Source organism: Trichosurus vulpecula, chromosome 9, assembly GCF_011100635.1.
Source record: "Trichosurus vulpecula isolate mTriVul1 chromosome 9, mTriVul1.pri, whole genome shotgun sequence".
NCBI classification, from domain to species: domain Eukaryota; kingdom Metazoa; phylum Chordata; class Mammalia; order Diprotodontia; family Phalangeridae; genus Trichosurus; species Trichosurus vulpecula.
Genome location: NC_050581.1, coordinates 82,704,105 through 82,724,335, shown reverse-complemented (window position 1 = coordinate 82,724,335; position 20,231 = coordinate 82,704,105). Strand labels below are relative to the sequence as shown.

Below are 20,231 nucleotides of genomic sequence, written 5' to 3'. Positions count from 1 at the left end.
TCTTCAAGGAACAGGGCTGGAGAGAAACTGAATTGAGGAATGTCAGGTTCAAACAGGAGAGGTTATGAATAGCAGCCTGAAATCATAAATAAATGTTAGCTGGATAAATCCAGGAGACCTGTTATGTCATGAGAGTGTAGAAAAGTGTATAAATAGGTATGTAGGCGTGTACAGCTAGATGAAAATTTAGTATTTAATCCTCTGAGCTTTACTTAACTTTTCCTCATTATACAATAATCTCTTTGATTATTGGTTCCCTATTTACATGATGATTAGTAATGTGACTGATTTTTAACCAACTCTTTTCACATCATCTATACCTATAAATGAATGTTTTCCCCTTTCAAATTAGTCACCCTTTGGAGCCTGTATATTTATCGCGACAATGCTACCATTGCTCTAAGCAGGTTTGGACCTCTTTAAGTGCTCCAGCTGTCATTAAATTACATTAGTAAATTTGATAAACTTTCAGGTAATTGTTCCTAATACAAAACTGTTTCCTGTATAGTGAAACTGGATTTTTATCATTCCTCAGCATTATTAAATAGTTTTCTTAATGTTTAATTTTCAGTTCCCACTTAAAATTTCTTACTATGTCTTGTGAAATCAAAAGTTATGGAGTCTTAACAGGTAGAAGAGAATCTTAGATTATGTTATCCAACTATCTCGCTTCACTGATAAGGAAATTGTTACCAAAAAAGTTATTTTGCTAATAATGTGTTCAACTAAGATAAAAGTAGCATGTTCTGGAAAGCAGTTGTCTTTTTTTTTTTAACGGCAAATGGCCATATACTTTAATTACAAATTCAAATAGCATAGGAATGCAAATAAACATTTAAAGGAACATGCTTCTACTTAGATGCCTAATTTTTTTTCATTTTATTTTTTAAAGAGTATTTTTATTTTAGTATTTCTCAATTATATGTAAAACCAATTAGCATTTTTTTATGATTTTTAAGTTCCAAATTCCAAACACTTTGACATAGATTATACATGTCATGCAAAAGATAATTTCTTATTTACCATGTTACAAAAAAAAACAGACAAAAAAAACAAAAAAGATAAAAGTTAAAAAATATGCTTTCATCTGCATTCACACTTCATCAGTTCTTTTTCTAGAGGTGGATAGCATTTTTCATCGTAAGTCCCTCAGAATTGTCTTGTATCATTGTATCACTGAAAATAAAGTCATTCATAATTGATTATTGTACAATACTGCTTTTACTATATACAGTGATCTGGATGTCTTCCCAGGTTTTTCTGAAACCATCCTGCTCGTCATTTCTTATAGCACAATAGTATTCTATCATAGTCATCTACCACAACTTGTTCAGCCATTCCCAATTGATGGACATCCCTTCAATTTCCAATCCTTTGCCACCACATAAAGAGCTACTATAAATAGTTTTCTACATATAGGTCCTCTTTTTTCTTTAATCTCTTTGGGATATAGACCTACTAGTAGTATTGCTGGGTCAAAGGGCATGCATGGTTGTATAGCCCTTTGGGCATAGTTCCAAATTGCTCTCCAAAATGGTTGGATCAATTCACACCACCACCGAGAGTGTATTAGTATCCCAGTTTTTCCACATCCCTTCCAACATTTGTCATTTTCCTTTTCTGTCATATTAACCAATCTGATAGGTATAAGGTAGTACCTTAGAGATGTTCATTGTCTTTTTTTAAAAGAAGAAGCACATATTGTTAAAAACATGAATAGTTTATAGACAACATCTGCCAGCATATGCTTACTTAGGATTTTTTTCAAAAGAATTCAGTTTGCCCCATAATAAGATGCTCTGAATCATTAACAATTAGAGAAATGTGAATTAAAGCAACTCCAAGGTTCCATCTCATAGCCATCAGATTAGCAAAGTTCACACACACACACCCCAAAAGAAAAGGAAAATAAATGTTGAAAGGGCTTCAGGGAAGTAGACACCATAGTGCATTGCTGTAAGTATTTTGGAACCATGCCCAAAAAGTTAATAAATTGCAAATATATTTTGACCCACTGATACCACTATGAGGCCTATACCCCAAAGAGATCAATGAAAGAGAAAAAGAGCCCACGTGGAAAAAAATTATTATATCAGGTCTTTTTGTAGAAGGAAAGAATTGGAAGCTAAGGGGTTGCCTATCAATTGAGGAATGGCTAAACAAATTACAATATATGAAGGTAATAGAATACTTGTGCCATAAGAAATGTTGAAGGGGATGGGAGAGTTTCAGGGAAAGAGTCCAGTTTTGGACATGGTGAGTTTGAGATGTCTCTGGGACATTCAGTTTGAAATGTCCAGTAGTCATGTGGTGATTCAGAACTAAAACTAATCAGTTGGGGAAATCAGAAAAGGCTTTGTGCAGAAATAAAAATAATTTTCTTTTTTTTTGTTCCCTAGGAAATGATTGAAGCAATCAGAGAAGCTGTAATATACCTTGCACATACACATGACGGAGCTAGAGTAGCCATGTACTGTCTGTGGCATGGCACACCAAAGGTATGCTGTACAAACTCAACAACCAAGGGGGCAAGAATGTAACATATCCGTTAAGTTGTCACCAAGTTTCTTTGTCTCTCATTTAGATTTAAAATCTCCTTTGAACTTTGTCCTAATGCACGTTGATAGCATTTCTCTTTTGAAAATGCTCTCTTTTGTGTTCATATGGATCAGCATTTCTCTGAGTGTAGAGGTTCACAGTTTGATATGATATTTTAATTTAAATGTTTTATGGAGGTTGTTGTTATTCAACAAAATCACTTCTGTGTTTGACATAACTGTACTAGATAAAGGAATTAGTGTTTGCCATGCTATTCCATTCTGATCAGTTTCACGAGGCACAGAGTATAAGTTCTTAACCATTTTGATAAATCAGGAAAGAGCTTATTTACTGGGAAGACATAATGAAAAGCAAAATACTTGGTGATTAGACATTTTAATTTGGGAAAAGGGGTAAGAAATTAGACAACTATAACAGATAGACATCATCTTGTTTTGATTCGAGGAGCACCGCACTTAGGAGAAAATTGCATTTTATTCACTCTTTTATTAGTAGTACAGATTTGGTCCTTTAAATAGATATAGTGAGCATCTGATATCTTAAGCATTGTGGGGGATATGAATAAAATACTGTTATTAAAGTGTAGTAGAGATAAAATATTCAAAGTGACTATGATTTAAGGTGGCAATTAAATTGTCAGAATTGTGGTAGTCATGTAAAATACCAAAAATAGTCTATATGCTATAGGTTTAGAATAGTTTTGTCTTCCAGTTCACAAATTAAAAAGTATGATCTAAAATCTAATGTTGTAAATGTTGAAGCAAATAAACTGAGTCTCTTGGTATTATTTTTATTGATCAAATCTATTAGAAACAAAATTTTTGTTGATGATGCTAAAAAACTGTTTGAAGGACAGTTGCCTAGTGAAGATGTCCCTCCCCATCAACTAAGTGTCCTAGTTTAATAAAAGAAGTTTGGTTCATACATACTTTTATGAAAGTACTTCAAGAAAATCAGAGAAAATCACTTTCCACACTTAGCATTAAAGTTGTGAGTCAAGAACAGCATGTTTATCCAACAGAAAGGGGGGAAGAAGTCAAAGGTACAATTTGTGCTGTTAGATCGTAACAGTTAGTTTTGTATAGCTTCAAGGACTCCCGGAATGAGATAAAGGTACAAAATACAGCATAGCTTTATGAAAACAGATAGTTTTGTCCATTCGTATTTTTAAAAATATTTTCTGCTTGACGTCTTATAATGCATATTAGCATTTACATCATGCTACATTATTTTTTTTCGGTGACTGAAAGCTTTTAGAATGTAGAGACCTAATAACCTTAACTAAGTCTTCTGCATTATTTAATTCTATTTATCTATAAATTTGGGACCCAATATTTTACTTCAGCATTGGATTTTATCTGTATTATTCCAGAGAATTTTGCAACCTTTTGACATGTGACTCTGGCCGTTAGGCTTGATCTATTTGCCTAAAGCTCTTCTACAGTAGCAATAACACTCCAATTCCTAGTCTCATAGTCTCTGAACTAAAAATAACCTGAAGTAAAGGGTTGGGGTGCATAGGAGTAGAATAATAGTTGAAATAATGCTATGTCAGGCTAGATATTGATAGCCATTCTTTATCATTTAGAACTAATAAGCCATAGACTTTTTAGAAAACCAAGAATTTGGCCAGTAGGCTGTGGAATGGAAAGAAGCCTTGTATTTGTCTCCTTTTATCTAAATTTAGACCATTCCACTCAATTCAGAGTTATTTCTAGTTCTTAGACTCTCTGAAACATATTTTGGCTAGCTCCAAAAATGGTTTTATAGTGGCTTGAATGTTTCGGAATCCCTGTCCATTTTTTTTTCCACGTTTCCAAATTTTAGAAAAACCTAAAATAAAGATTGTCTCATAGGATGTTAACTAGAAGCCCCACCTCATCTTATTGTGAGTTTTAGCTTTATTCTGAATCTAAATGTGTCTGACTTCATGAGCCAAATGTAGAGGCATTACATTTGTTAAAAGTATTTATATTGAATATACTGTGAGAAATCAGCAAATGAGAAGATAATAATATACACTGGGAAAAATACTGTTTTATTAGATCAGATTCACTGAAGGATTTTTCTTTTTATAGGACAGAAAAGTTATTATTAAAACAATGAAGACTTATGTTGAAAAAGTAGCCAACGTAAGTAAAATAAAACTTTAAATGCATTTCTGATTACAGCAGATTAGAGAAAGATTATTTTTACAGCATTGCTTAAAATAAATCCTACTTATGATAATGAAACTGCATTTCTGCTCGGAAAGCTGCAATTTATGTGTTGTAGTTTATTAAAATTAGAATTCCTTGACCATTGAGATGAATGAAATGACAATTTAATAATTCTTTTTTTTAAGATTATTCATTTTTTAATTTTCAACATTCATTTCCACAAGATTTTGAGTTACAAATTTTCTCCCCATCTCTGCCCTCCTCCACACCCCAAGATGGCATGTATTCTGATTGCCCCTTTCCCCAGTCTGCCCTCCCTTCTATCACCCCGCTCCCCCACCCCATCCCCCTTACTTTCTTGTAGGGCCAGATAGATTTCTATACCCATTGTCTGTATATCTTATTTCCCAGTTGCATATAAAAACACTTTTTAACATTTGTTTTTAGAACTTTGAGTTCCAAATTCTCTCCCTTCTTATGACCCGCCCTACCCACTCTCCTTGAGAAGGCAAGCAATTCAGTATAGGTTATATACATGTATCGTTATGCAAAACACTTCCATAATAGTCGTGTTGTGAAAGACTAATTATATTTCCCTCCATCCTATCCCATCTCCCATTTAATTTTCTCCTTCGAGCCTGTTCCCTTTTCAGAAGTGTTTGCTTTTGACTACCCCCTCCTCCATTCTGCCCTTCCTTCTGTCATCCCCACCCCCATGCCCTTCCCCCCTAATAATTCTTTAGTTAACATTCCTTAGTGCGTAAATGACAAGTGACAGGAGGGAGTTTTGAAAAAGAACCTTATCTAAAACTTGTGATATTAGATTGTGTAAGATGCATTGTTGAGTTTCCTAAGATGACAATTTTGTTCCTATTTTAAGAAATAAATGAAGAACTCTATGTTGTAGGATTAAGTCATCTACATACCTGTCTATATGTATTTATATAAAATTATGTTACCCACAACCACCACCATATAATGATGATGAGGTTTTTCAGTACTACCTTATATATTAGAAAACACCTTCACTTTGGTCAGAGTCTTAAGTCTATGCCATTTTTCTTGGAAGTTAGTGGTAATCCTATTGCAGGATGAATTCTTTTAGAGTTTATTTGACTTTTCAAAACAGTTTGCAATTTCATACTTAATTTATTGTCAGAAAAGGCATTTCATGTAAGTTTTTTGTATTAAGCACCAAAACATTTTCTGTTTTTGCCATTTTGGATAGAAATGTTTCCAAGATGTATCTGTCACACTTCTCAGCCTTCCTAAATAAAGGGTACAGTATCCTTACTTCACTGACCCAGGATCATCATCATGAGCACGAGCTATAATTTTATGTTGAAAAGCACAGTATTGTTGCCTTCAGGTGTCATCAAGGAACATAGCTATTCGCTTGTACAATATATGGGCCAAAACTGTTCTGAACTTAGGTCAGCTCTTTAGAGGACTTTTGTATCAGTTTGCCCCCTTTCTACTTGCTCATTTGTTGTGGGCTAGCAAGTCAGACAACCAACTTTATTACAACGTTCTCTAAGAGTAAATGGTTTATGATTGTTTGTAAATCCAAGCATTGGCGATCAGGGAGGGCATGTAAGGAGAGACTGTCATTACTAACAGCCACTCCCACGGCTCCCCTGCAGCCCAGTGTATCAGTAAGGCAGTAATAACAATGTAGGTGATAACTGTCAAAATGCCTCTGTGGTTCTGTATCACAAAGTACACGAGGCTCTCCACGTAGAAGGTAGAAGCAGTAAACCGTTTATTCAGACACCAGGGAACCAGGTCCCATAAGCCATTTACCCAATCTATCACAGCAGTAAAGTATTCGATACATAATAACACAACCTGGGGCCTCGCCATCCCAACACCTCCAAGACTCCCTGCCCGGCTTCCCCAAAACAAACTCAGTACAGCTGTCACAGTCTGTTCAGCCATCAGAGGTTGGCTTTCTTTACCTCAGCTCTAACAGTCATTAACAACAGTCATTAGCAGCTATAACAGCTGGCTCTCTCTCAGCATTTCCTGTGATATAACTTCCTTTTCTTGTCAGGAAGCTCCTCCTACCACATGTGACTTAGGCTTCCTGTGAAATTTGCAGGTCACATAGCCTATTAATGGGTGGAAAAGATCTTAAATCCAAATTGCTGCCAACCCAAGCCTTATATATGGACAGGAAATGTTTTCAAAGGAGATTGTGACTCCTGAACTGAATGTTCTTCTTGTGCCAAATGTAAAGTTAGGAGACCCAGCCTGTGAGACTCTTGGGATAACATCACCTACAAGAAGGCGAGACTAGGATTGAGATTAGAAGGGGAACTCACTGTGAGGAAGGACATTTCAGCAGAAATAGGATCACTGGCAAAGAGAGGTTCTAGATATGAGTCAAAGTTTTCAAAAGAATGAAGGAAGATTCTGTATCAAAGAGTACAAGGCATCTATTACAGTATGGAAGATTTGTGTTGATAGACTGTCTGTCCTTTGAGAACCAGCATAACTACCTTCAGAGGCTCATCACCAGATTGAAGGAGACTTGAGTTTTTAGCATAGCGGTTCACGAAGACCATCCAAGTAACATAGTGAGAAATTTTGGATTAGACTCTGGGAGCCAAGATAGTGGAGTAAGCAGTAAGTCGCTATAACTCTTAAATTCACCTCCAAACAACCATAAAATAGCACCCCAAAACAAATCCTGGAACAGCAGAACTAGCAAAAAGATTTGGTAAAACAATCTTTTAGCCCAAGAAACTTGGAAGATGAGCACGAAAGATCCAAGACAGGAAGCATCCCAGCAAGCCCTGCCTCAGCAAACTAGTGGGAAATATTAAGCCCCTGTGTGGTGGGGCAGGCAAACACTAACACCAGTCCTTCCCCTGCTCTCCCTCCTGTGACCCACGTACCTCAGCATAGCCGGGGAATAGGCAGACTCCAGCTCCAAGAACTTCCACATGCTTCAGCATAATGCTGAGCAAACAGGTAGCCTCCAGTGACCAGACACCAGCACCACGACCCCAGATCAGCACCAGGTAAGCTACTAGATGCCCCTACAGCCTCCAGTAGCACCAGCCAACCACCACCCCACCCCCTCAGCACAACACCAGACATGAGGGTCTCCTATGGGCTTCAGGGCATCAATTCAACACTAGGTAAACAGTCAAGACCTGCAGCCCCTGGCACAAGAAGCCTGAGACAATGCCCTTTCCCCCCTGGGAACAGAGCTCAAATTTAAAAGAAAGGAAAAAGACTGAAAAAGATGAGCCAAAACAACAGAAGAAGAATCTGACCATAAAGTTATTATGGTGACAGGCAAGATCAAGACACAGACTCAGAAGAGGACAACGATTTCAAAATATGTATATACAAAACTCCAAAGAAAAATGGGAAGTGGTCTCAAGCCCAGAAAGAACGCATGGAAGAGCACAAAAAGGAGTTTAAAAATCATATAAGAGAGGTAGAAGAATAGTTGGGAAAAGGAATAGTGATGCAAGAGAATTATGATAAGAGAGTCAACTGCAAAGTTGTTTCAATCCATCCTTTTGTGGTTTCTGCCACTTCAGAATTTGTTTTGAAGCATTATTTAAAGTTGTTCAGAACAATTTTGGAGAGAGCATAGACAAATCTCTGCCATATCATGGTGCCTGCTTTCAAGGAGACAAATTTTCACTCTCATTTCTTAAGAGTCACACTTCATGCATAATTCAGGGAACTGTTTGTTAGTTAGCAGATGACAGTGTCACTTTTGGAACAGTCCTAATAGTATAGTAAATGGAAAGTGTTTAACAGAATGATACAATGGGAAAATGCACAGAATTGGGAGTCAGAAGACTTCAGTTTAAATCCATGCTCTGCCACTTTCTGCTTACATGACCTTCAGCAATTCACTTCCTTGGTTCCCATCTGCCAGTTGAAGGAGTAGCTGGATTAGATGACTTCTAGGGTCTAGCTATAAGTCTGTGGTCCTATTAACATTGCCTGCAAAAAGTGATTATTCAGGCTTGGTCATTCATTTGATCCATCTTAACTATTTGGTGCATGTAAAATAAATGGCATAGGTTGTCATCACTAATGACTTTTATAAAATATACTAATCAATGGAATAAGAGGGAAAATGCATTTTTAACCTTTATTAATTTTACATTTTTACAGGGTGAATATTCTCATTTAGTTTTGCTGGCAGCATTTGATTGTGTTGATGATACTAAGCTTATGAAACAAATAGTTATGTCGGTGAGTAATAGCTTTATAAATTTTTTAGGTTTATATTCTAAATTCACATACCCCCTAAAAATGCACGTTTCCATATGCTGAGGACACAAGAGAGATTTATATAGGAAATCACAGCTTTCTCTTCCATGTAGTTTATCTTTCTTTTCATGTATATAATTGAAAAATATTTTTAATGACTCTTTTCCCCATCTTTGGCATCACTGCTGCTAGCCTTTCCTTCCTTCTTACTTTAAAAAAAACCAGCTTGTCAACATTTGAATATTATTTGGCTACAGATTCATATACGTAGTTTTAAATTCTGAATTTAACAAACACCAAATAAAAGCATATTCATATGCAGAACAGAGAAAGATTATACATGAAACTGGATCTTTTTTTGTATTTAAATAAGCTTTATTTTATCAACAATGTTTACCGAATGTGGTGGGAAAAATAAGAGTACAGTCGATTCTTTTATGCTATATAGGAGTGAGTAAATGAAATTTTTTTAAAAGCAAACTTTTGTCTTCTAAGTGAAGAAAAAATGCTTTTGAAAACATTGAATATTAGAGGATTTTCTTTCTATCCTTGAAGACATCGTATAATTTACTTTTGAGTGAGATGTAGAGAAAGATTTCCTTTGCTTTTGACGATTACTGTTAACTAACTAGAAAACAGATTTTTCATCTTGGATGAGGAGGAAGTCGGAATGTCATTTTTTTATCATTGGTAATTGAGTGTTCAGTGGAGTATGACCAAGTTTTTCATACCTTTTAAGTTTTAGTTTTCCTACTATTATAAACAGACTTAGTTTTCATGACAAACATCCTAATTTTACAAACTTTTATCGCCTCACTGTTTTGGTAAGAATTTTTTGACCTATTGTATGTACCTCAGTAACCAAGTTCTGAGAAAAGTTATTCTCCAAAGTTATTGCCCGTTCTTACATTTAAGTGCAGCTACAAATTAACAATATCCCCTCAATAGTCCCAGCATGTAGTCTCCTTAGTAAATGTAACTTAAGTAAACAGTGGTCATGGTGAGTGAAGATTATTCCTTGAGTTTAGAAGATCCTTTGTGTTGTTCAGTAAGCTACAAGTGAATTGATCTGTAATGTTCTTTACATAGGAGATACCTAGGGAATCCTGACTTTGTTTTAGCTATTTATTTAGGATTTGGGGAGAAAGACCCAAGAGACATAGCTATTTAATGAGGAAATAAATGTACTTTCCTTCACTGTTAAAATCACAAGCCCAATTATAAATTGAGAACACAAATTGATTATAATTTGATTTGATCGTTCATGCATTCTTATAGGAAATCATCAATTCCCTGCCAAATATAGTGAACAATAAATATGGAAGGAAAGTTCTGTTGTATTTATTAAGCCCTAGAGATCCTGCACATCTTGTACCTGAAATCATTGAAGTTCTGAAGAAGGGTGATGGAAATGCACATAGGTAATTTGGGTAACATTTTCTTTCTTTAGAGCCTAAAGACTAGCCTAAATTATTTTTCCCTCTTTATCTGTATTGTCCAAATGTATTGTTTGTTTCTTGAACTGGACAGCAATTTTCTCTGAAACTATACATGTATAGCTTCATCTTTAAGCTCTTGAATGGATTCTTAATGCTTTTATGATGGAAAAATAAACATAGATGGGTGTGTGTTCCGTATAGCAGTCTTTAGAGCAAATGTGTCTCTTGCTCAGTTTTCTTAGGTACCTTATTCTTTTCATTTTGCTTGTCTTTTTCCTTTGAATTCCTAATGTTTTCAGAAAACCTAGACTGTTCCCCTTTACCCATTATCTCTACCTGTTGACGTTCTTCCTAGCTCAGTTCATATGTTTTCCTTAATTTATATAGACTGAAGTAAGTCTTCCTCAGTATCTGTCTTAACATGCAGCTCAGCATCTTGTACTTAGTAGATGCTTAATAAATGTTTGTTGAATCTTTTAATTTGTAAACAGTTTTGAACTATGCTTTTGCCATATACTTAGAGAGTCAGGAAAATGCTTTTTCTAAACCAAAATTATTCTAGAAAACCTGGCATATATTATATATTTCCCTTAATATATAATTTTATGCTGCTTTCCCTGAGTTCCAAAATTCACAATTTTACACTTTACTTCCTTTGGAAATAATTTATTTCCCTACCCCTACCAAATGCTTCAGTTATAATACAAATAAATATGCACAAGCACCTTGAGTTGAGAATTAGAGGGGACCTCAGTGGCCATCTAGTCCAACTCCTTCACTTACAGTTGTGGAAACTGAGTTCTGGAAAGGTGAGGTGAAGTATTCAAACAAGAAAAGCCCAGGGCAGCTTTGTTAAGTCAGATTATTGATCTAGAGAGAGAAATATGATGTAAGAATGAATGGAAACATTTGCCTACCTGGCCATTTCGTCTGGCTTTTATATCTTCTCAGATGCTACCTTGTGTGGTTCTGTTTCCAGATGCACACTCCCCCAAGGGTCATTGTGCATTGGATTTAGAGTCAGGAGGCTTGGGTTTAGATTCTGCCTTTGTCCCTACCTGTGTGACATTGTCCAAGTCATTTAACTTCTCTGAGCCTCTGGTTTCTCATCTATAAAAGGAGGAGGCTGGACAAGATAGCCTCTAAGGCCCATCTTCTCCCTCTATTATGTACAGGGGTCAGGAAACCAGACTAAAGGCAGCATAAATTGAAGAAATGTGTGTCAGATATTCCAGTAGGTAGAGAGACAAGTACATAACCTGTTTCCAAGTTTCTTTGTTTTTAAAGCCCAGAAGAAGAACGTAAAAGGGGGGTGTTGATTGTATAAAATTGGACTTTGATGAACTGATAAGAGGAAGATTCATAACCTTTGTTTTCCTTTCAAAGGTCATATAAAGTTTCAGGGTTCTGAAAATGGTTCAATTTACCTAGCCTATTGTATCCAAGCAGGATCGTAAGCTCTGAAACAATAAATTTCATTGGAGTTCTTTTTGAGTACATTACCTAAATCAAAGTGCCTGTAACAATAATACTATCATTTGTCCTTTGCTCTCTTTTCTGACAGTAAGAAAGATAGTATAATCCGCCGTAAGGAGCTCTTGGAGTCTATTTCCCCAGCCCTGTTAAGCTATATGCAGGAGCATGTTCAGAAATTAATGACAGACAAATCAACGTGTGTATTTGTTGTTAACGTCCTGGGATCTGCTATTGGAGATATTCAGCCTGCTCTGAATACCATTGCCAAATTAGCTGCTCCAGAAATGATTCCTGGTGGCAAGGATGGAGAGGTAATACATCAAAAAATAGTCAGAAGAGGCTTACTTGGTTTTAAAAGCCCAAATCAGCTGAGATCAGTATAATAAAACAAACTAAGGTTACAACATATTCTTTTGTGAACAGGCAACACACAAGGCAGAATTTAACAGACAACAATATATCACAACCTTCATTTGTAACATCTCACATACGCCCTCTTCTCTCTGATACTGCCACCATCCAGGTGCAAACCCTCATGACCTTGCACATGGACTATCGCAATAATCTGCAGATTAGTTACACAACAGTTGGGCACAAGTCTCTCCCCACTCCAATTCATCCACGACTCAGCTGTCAAAGTGATCTTCCTAAACTGCGGGTCTTACAGAATCCTCTCTTTTGTTCAGAACCCTTCTCCAACCCTTACAGTCTTCTTGTTCCCTGCATCCTCCCATGTATATTTTATGATTCAGTTACACTAGCCTCTTTGCTGTTGTAGCGCCAATGTGATACCCACAGGCTGCGGCTGCTATGAATATGCTGGTGTAGTTCTGAATCGCAAAATATAACAGACTCTCTTCATTGAAGGTGAAACCAAAACATTTATTCAAACACCAGAAAACCAAATGCATCATAGCAACAAAGAAATTTATACACATTATCAATACAGGGGGCACTGACATCCCCAAGCCTTCCCTCTGTTAGGGCCTTCCCACAAATGAACACCCTCAAGCGAAATCACTCCCTGGCTCTCATACTGGCTGCTGCTCGGTCTCTCTCCCAGCTCTGACTCACTCCAACTTCCTGCTCCACCTGTTCAGCAAGCTCCTCCCACCATAGACTCATGTGACCCAAGCAAGCCCCATGGGCTTATTAATAGATGGGAGAGATCTTCCCAATCTCTTCCTGCTGGCTTCCCGGGCCACCTTCAAGTCCCAGCTAAAAACCAACCTTCTATAGGAAACCATTCTTGATCCTCCATTATAGTGCCATCCCTCTTTTGATTATTTCCAGTTTATTTGGCATATAGCTTGATTGTACATAGTTGTTTGTATGTGGTCTTCCCCATTAGTTTCTGAGCTCCCTGAAATCTTTCTTTGTGTCCCTAGCACTTAGCAGAGTTGTTTGGCATATAATAGGTGCTTAACAAATGTTTATTAGACAGACTGTCAATGTAATTCTAAAATGTTCTTGTAAAATGGTTCCTACAAAAATAGCAAGCATACTTTTAGCACATGTGTTAGTGTGCTTTTAAGTACATAACTACCTTTGGGTAGTCATGTTGTCTTCAAGTACACAGGGAGCTTGTAGTGTGAAAATCATTAGGTCTAGTTATATCCAAACAAAGATACACAGCCCTTATTCTATTATACGTTGTTGCAGTTTACTTAGCCTTATCTAAGTAGTGCTGAGCCACGTGGATGGAAACCGCTTCTTAAGTTAATAACTTTTTGGTTTCTTCGTAGCTGCACATGGCGGAACATCCAGCTGGACACCTAGTTCTGAAATGGTTAGTAGAACAAGATGAAAAAATGAAAGAACATGGAAGAGAAGGTAAGCTATGAAAATTGAGCTTTTCTTAGAGATTGTGTAGAAATTCAGCAACTTCCAGCTGACATACCTTACCTTATGTTATTAGGATGAGCACATTTTAAATTTTAAGTTGAAGTTTACTGCAGTAAATTCTGAAGCTGTACCAAAGCAGTACAGTATATCAGATGAGTTAGAGGCATATTTATGTTGATTTCATGTTAGACTTTGTCTTCATTCGTCTTATGTTCAATATCCTTCTGTCCTACACGCCAGTGCCAGCGTAATTTTTCAAGTGCTGATCTAATGATGTGACTCCCCTAAGTCAAGTGTGGTGGCTTCTAACTCCCTCCAAGATAAAATATAAGCTCTCTTTAGCTTTTAAAGCCCTTTACAATTTGACTTCAATCTGTCTTTTCTATTCTTATTAGGAATTACTCTCCCTGTTCACTCTTGAGATCCAGGCAAATTGGCCTTTATTTTCCTTGTATATAACCTTCCATCTCATATCTCTGCCGTTGCAATTTCTACCTCCCATCCCTGGAATACACTTCTTCCTTACCTCAGCCTCATAAATACCCTTTTCTTTTAAGACAGCTCAGACACCGTGACGTCTTCACTGATTCTCCTCACCCAACTGCTAGTGCCCTCCCTCCCAAACAACCTTGTATTTAATTAACTACTTTTTATTTATTTGTAATTTTTCACTCTCTTCTGCATAGAGTATATAATTGTTGTTTTCTTCCATTAGCATACAGGATGTTTATGAGTAGGAATTGTTCATTCTTTGTGTAGGTATCCTTAGGACCTAACACAATGCCCGCTATACAGTAGTCACTTTATAAATACTTGATTGGTAGTTCTTTATACTGTATCATACCATTAAATGATACCTCAAAAAATGCTTATATGGCCTTGTCTCATATCTCTGAGTGTTCTGTATACTTCATTGTGGCTGTTGTTAATTGCTCCTAAATACCGCTTGAAAGTTGAAGCACATAGAACAAAAAGTTGACAATATTAAGTAATGATTATTTTGAAAGGGTGTCCAGGGACCATTTCATACTGAAAGTGCCTAAGAACTTTATTGCTAACACTGCATTGCAGATTTTTCATAGATTTTTCTTTCGGCAAAGTTTACTGACTAATTTTAAATCTGTCATTATAGGTTCTTTTGCAAAAACATTAGTAGAGCATGTTGGTATCAAGAAATTGAAGACCTGGGCAGGAGTTAATCGAGGTGCTATTATTCTTTCTTGGTCAGTATTATTTCTTTCTTTCTTTTTTGGCAGGGCAATTGGGGTTAAGTGACTTGCCCAAGGTCACACAGCTAGTACATGTGTGAAGTGTCTGAGGTCATATTTGAACTCAGGTCCTCCTGACTCCAAGGCTGGTGCTCTACTCACTGCGCCACCTAGCTGCCCCTCAGTATTATTTCTTGGGATCCACCTTGGTCCCCAAAGCTGAGGTTCTGTTCTTGTTGGCAAATTCTCTTTCATGTTAACAACAGAAGAGAGTATGCACACATGCTTGCAGACAGAGAAACAGACACTTTTTAGTGATAGTTTTAAGCTTTTGTTTATTAAGTTTAATAATCAAGGAAGGCTCCATTACATTGGATTTTTTTTTTGGAGGGGGGAGGCAAGACAATTGGGGTTAAGTGACTTGCCCAAGGTCACACAGCTAGTAAATGTCAAGTGTCTGAGGCCAGATTTGAACTCAGGTCCTCCTGACTCCAGGGCCTATGTTCTATTTACTATGCCACCTAGCTGCCCTGACATTGCACTTTAGAAAGCAAACAAGTCCTCTGCTCCTCCCCTCCCCAAGCCCCCTTTTTAAAGGATGTCAATGAACAATTCATTTCGTTTTAAAAATTAGAAAATCATAGCTGAAATGAAGACACAGTGTTTTTAGATATTATACGTTGAATTAGTAAAGTTGAGTTTGTAATGTATAGGTTGCATGATTATTTAAACCAAATCAAGTCTTTTATGTTGAACATTTATGTGAAACAAGTAAAAACTAATAGGTTTGAATTTTGTCTTTGTTAAGTTTTTATTGGGCTTTTGTAATAAATATCACATGTAGACTAGGCTTTCTGAGCTCTCTCCATGTGCACTCTATTAAGTGATTTCACCTGGATTGTTCATCTTTTTCTATTTGTATTTTTCCTTCTGCACACATATTGTCCTCTTGACCCTGAATATAAATAAGTTTTAATCAAGATTGTACATCAAGGAGACAGCTAGGTGGTGCAGTGGATAGAGCACTGACCCTGAAATCAGGAGGACCTGAATTCGAATCCAGCCTTAGACACTTAGTAGCTGTGTGATCCTGGGCAAGTCACTTAACCCCAATTCCTTCCCTGCCCCCGCCAATAAAAAAGATTGTCCATCAGTATTTCTTAATTGCAGTCATTTGGAGAAGAGTCTAATGTGTTTTTAGGGAGTCCGAATGGCAAGAAACCTTGTCAAGTCCCATATTGTTTAGATGAGACACAAGTTAAAATAGAGCCCGGTTTATTTTAATTTTTTTTTAATTTGTCATGGGACCTGTCATTTCATTCATGGAGAATACTTCTGGTGAGGAAACCCCCCTAGAAGTTCAAATGAGCATCTGCTTTGCTTGGGGCCACACAGCCAGTATGTGTCAGATACAAGACTTGAAACTCAGGTCTTCCTGACCCAAGCCCATCTCTCTTTCTGCCATACCACACTGCCTCTTATTTTATTTCAAACAAATAAGCTTGGTTAGAATCGGTCATAAAGAATTACCAGGAGAAAAAAAAAGAATTGCAAGGAATTGCACTCATTCTCCATTATCTGAGTATATAAGTTTAAAGCTGGAAGAGAATATTATCTGTTCCAACCCCCTAATTTGACAGATGAGTAAATTGAATCTCAGAGAAGTGATATTGCTGAACTAAATCATTCTGGTGTCAGAACCCAAATCTAATATTCTGTCCATTATACCATTCTAAACTGTGGATAATGTGAGGTTGCGTTTTAATTTTGTAGTGCAGTATATAACTCTTCAGTTCTTTTTGCCTTTATATTTACATTTTGCCAAAATTCAAATTAATTTTTAGTTTTTAAGCATGTACCATAAGTGGGCATGCCCCAGAAGCTTACATTATTGTTTGGCAAATGGGAGCCTGAAACTGATATTATCAGAACCAAATCCATAATGGGATATAACTTTAATGCATGTAGAGATAAAAGAATTTTTACAATTTTATAACTCTTCAACCAAAACATTAGAAATAAAACATCAGATTTGGACTGAATGGCAAGTTACAAACAAAATTCTACAGTCATTGTGCTAAAGATTACATTCAATCTACCCTTTATGCAGTTTGAATAGTTTTGAATGGGGCTCAAATGAAATAATGCCTGGAAACACCTTGCAAACCTTATAAGAATACATAAATGCTAGCTATTATTTTTATTTTTATTATTCTTCATAATGGTGTTTCTGGAAAATGGATTACCTTATCACCTTGTCTCTCTTATCTGTCTTCTTTGTCCATTAGCTTTATAAGTAAAGTTATGCAAATATAAAAATCTTTGTGTCAAATAAGTTTTCCCCCATCTGTAGTACTTATGCTAAGCTAAAATCTAAGTATTTCAAAGCCATTATTAATAGTTGTATTGTGGGATTTTGAAATGTGAGTAAATTTAGAATTCATCTAGTCCAATTCTCTTCTCTTACAAAAGAGGAAATTTAGACACAGAGGGAAAGTGATTTGGCCAAGGTCACAGAGTAATACATAGCAAAGCTAGGTGCAAGGCAAGTCTCCAAATCACTGGAATGATATTTGGTAGATAGAGCAGTCATTGAAGAATAAAAAGATTGCCACACAGCAGGGAGGGCCTTCTCACTATGCCTTATATTGCTGGACTATGAATTATACTTTTGCGTATCAATGTATCTCCAAATCTATGTGAAAATAAAGATAACTGATTTCTAATCTATTTAATATAGGAGATGTGGCAAAAATGCTAATATGGATTATTTTGGATTATGAAGTCCCAAAGGATAAGGGTCTATGTTAAGTACAGTTAATGGCTACATTTTCATGTTGTTCTTTTTTCCTTTGGGATTAGCCTCACCTCCTTTACTCATTTGTCTTTCCCTCTGACAGTTGCCCACCAGTTTTTGAATATATTTAAGCCACTCTTAACTAACCCTTCATGTCACTGTCTGCCACATTAGTTATGTTCCCTTAGCATAAATAATGTACTATGGCTCATTTTGAGGTCAGTGACCTGCCTTTTGGCCATGTAAGCTATACATCTGTTTGCCTCTTGTTTTCCTGATTCACAGTTTAACATTGATTTTATTACGTCTCAGGTAAATTTTTAGACTCCTAAAAGAGTCTAAAAATAGACTATCTCCCATACAACATAGAAGGATACACAGTAACATTTTTTCTTCCTTATTGATATAATGACATCTTAATTCTTAGTAGGGCCAAAGACTTGGAAAGACACTGAGACTTGGCAATTTATCCCTTGCACTTAACTTTCCAAGATGTAGTAAAAATACACTAGATTTAGGAAAATTAAACACTTTTTTTGGTCATCCAAAAAAATCAAAAGAACACTAAAATCCCAGAAGGCAATGTTCCATTTATTAGGTACCCTTTAACCACTTCCTACAGCAAAATAAAAGCATTGGAATAGTCATAGGATGCAGGTGACTCGTGGCAGCCACACATTGCAATACAGTGATAGAGAAAGACTAGCCAAGACGCAATCATTTTCTATTAGTCAAAGCTCAGTGAAAACATCTCTTCAGGATGTGCCTCCCAGTTTCTTCCCGTTCTTAGCTTCTTACTTCCCCTTCATGTGTATTTATTGATTTATATTCATTTACCATTGATTTTGTATCTATAGTTTGTACAACACTTCACAGAGCACCACAGGATTGCAAAACAAAGAGAAATAAGGCTTTTCCTTTTGTGCTGAAAAATGGAGTAAAGGAGACAAGACAGCATATGTGAAAATAAATCTCACATCATTATCCAGCAGTACACATGTGCAATCTGTATAAATGTGGAGAGTACCCTGAGAATGCCTTTGCTTGAAGACTTTTTTCCCAAAAAACAGAAATAGCTATTTGTGATTTTAGAGTTTAATGCTTGGGGGGAATGCTGAGTTCTTAGCAGTCTTGCAGTGTACTGCTGGTATAGCCACAGATCTTAAAAACCAAATGGTTTCTTTAAGGAGCCTATATGGTACAGTAGAAAAGGTACTGACCCTGGTATCACGGAAACTGCTTTGTATAATGTCTCTGCCACTTAATACATGTGTGACGTTGGGCAAGTCTCTTAATATCTCTGGGCCTCAGTTTTCTCATGTGTAAAATTTAGGGCATTAGATTAAGTGACATCTCTAGGTATCCGACCCAGGAATTTTGTCACTTGACCTTAAAGGAGGTCCTTTGAAATTTCATTTACTTATCTTTTGGCTTTTTTTTTTCCTTCTTTATGCAGTCTCCTCCAAAGCCCTGATCCAGAAGTGGTAAATAAAGTTAAATCTGGACTGAAAAGCCTCATCCCCACATTGGAAAAAGAGGAAAACAGCAAAGGCATGACTGCTCTGCTTGAGAAACTAAAAGCATAAGTGGAAAATAACAAAGAATGAGAATGAATCACTTTTCCTGGTGATTCAGGTGAAGGATGCCATCTAGTTTGGTCTTTGGGGGGAGCCTTTTATATAATATATATATAAATGTTTTTTGTAGAAATGTCTATTTCTAAAATAAATAGTTTCTAACATAAATTGTCTTCTTTCAGAGTTTTAGCTATCTTTTTTCTGTACCAGATATTTCAAATTATATTTATTTTCATTAATATCAGCAAATCCTAAGCATCTACCACCATCTTCATAAGAGTTCATGGGGAGTACAAAGCAGTTTAATGCATGATCCTCTAGGACTTCGTAGCCTAAGATAACAAAAAGTACAATTTAGTGTTTAATCAAAAAAGCACTGCTGGACACTGCAGATACAAAGGCAGAAATCAAAGTCCCTGCCCTTAATGAGCTGAAATCCTTTCAGAAACATGTACGGTCGGGGGGGGGGGTGGAGCCAAGATGGCGGCTGGAAAGCAGGGACTAGCGTGAGTTCCCCGCCAAGTCCCTCCAAAAACCTATAAAAAAATGGCTCCGAACCAATTCTAGAACTGCAGAACCCACAAAAGAGCACAGGGAAGCAGGGCTCTAGCCCAGAACAGCCTGGATGGTCTCTGGGTAAGGTCTATCCCGCACAGAGCTGGGAGTGGAGCAGAGCCCAGTGTGGGCCACACAGAACAACCAGACCAAGAGCCGGGCAGAGCGTGCCCTAGTGCCCTGAATCAGTGAGCTGAAGCAGTTACCAGACTTCTCAACCCACAAATACCAAAGACAACAGAGAAGGTTAGGGGGAAAAGCTGCTGGGGACAGGGTGATAGAGTTTGGGGTTCAGCCACCGCCCCGGGGACAGCGGAGGTGGGGCAGCTACAGAACTATAGCTGCAGTTGCTTCTGGCCCCAGGCCCACTT

The 20,231-nt window shown here is 36.9% G+C and overlaps 1 protein-coding gene across 1 annotated transcript in view; it reads left to right on the top strand.

Moving 5' to 3' along the window:
* PUM3 (pumilio RNA binding family member 3) overlaps positions 1-19,471 on the top strand; it is a 38,124-nt gene extending 18,653 nt beyond the window's left edge. The window contains exons 11-18 of the mRNA XM_036739205.1: positions 2,400-2,498; positions 4,638-4,691; positions 8,865-8,945; positions 10,242-10,384; positions 11,967-12,189; positions 13,624-13,711; positions 14,856-14,946; positions 19,185-19,471. Of these exons, the coding sequence (XP_036595100.1) occupies positions 2,400-2,498; positions 4,638-4,691; positions 8,865-8,945; positions 10,242-10,384; positions 11,967-12,189; positions 13,624-13,711; positions 14,856-14,946; positions 19,185-19,314 (909 nt within the window). The 3' untranslated portion in view covers positions 19,315-19,471. The remainder of the gene's footprint in view (positions 1-2,399; positions 2,499-4,637; positions 4,692-8,864; positions 8,946-10,241; positions 10,385-11,966; positions 12,190-13,623; positions 13,712-14,855; positions 14,947-19,184) is intronic.
* The last annotated feature ends 760 nt before the right edge of the window (positions 19,472-20,231 follow it).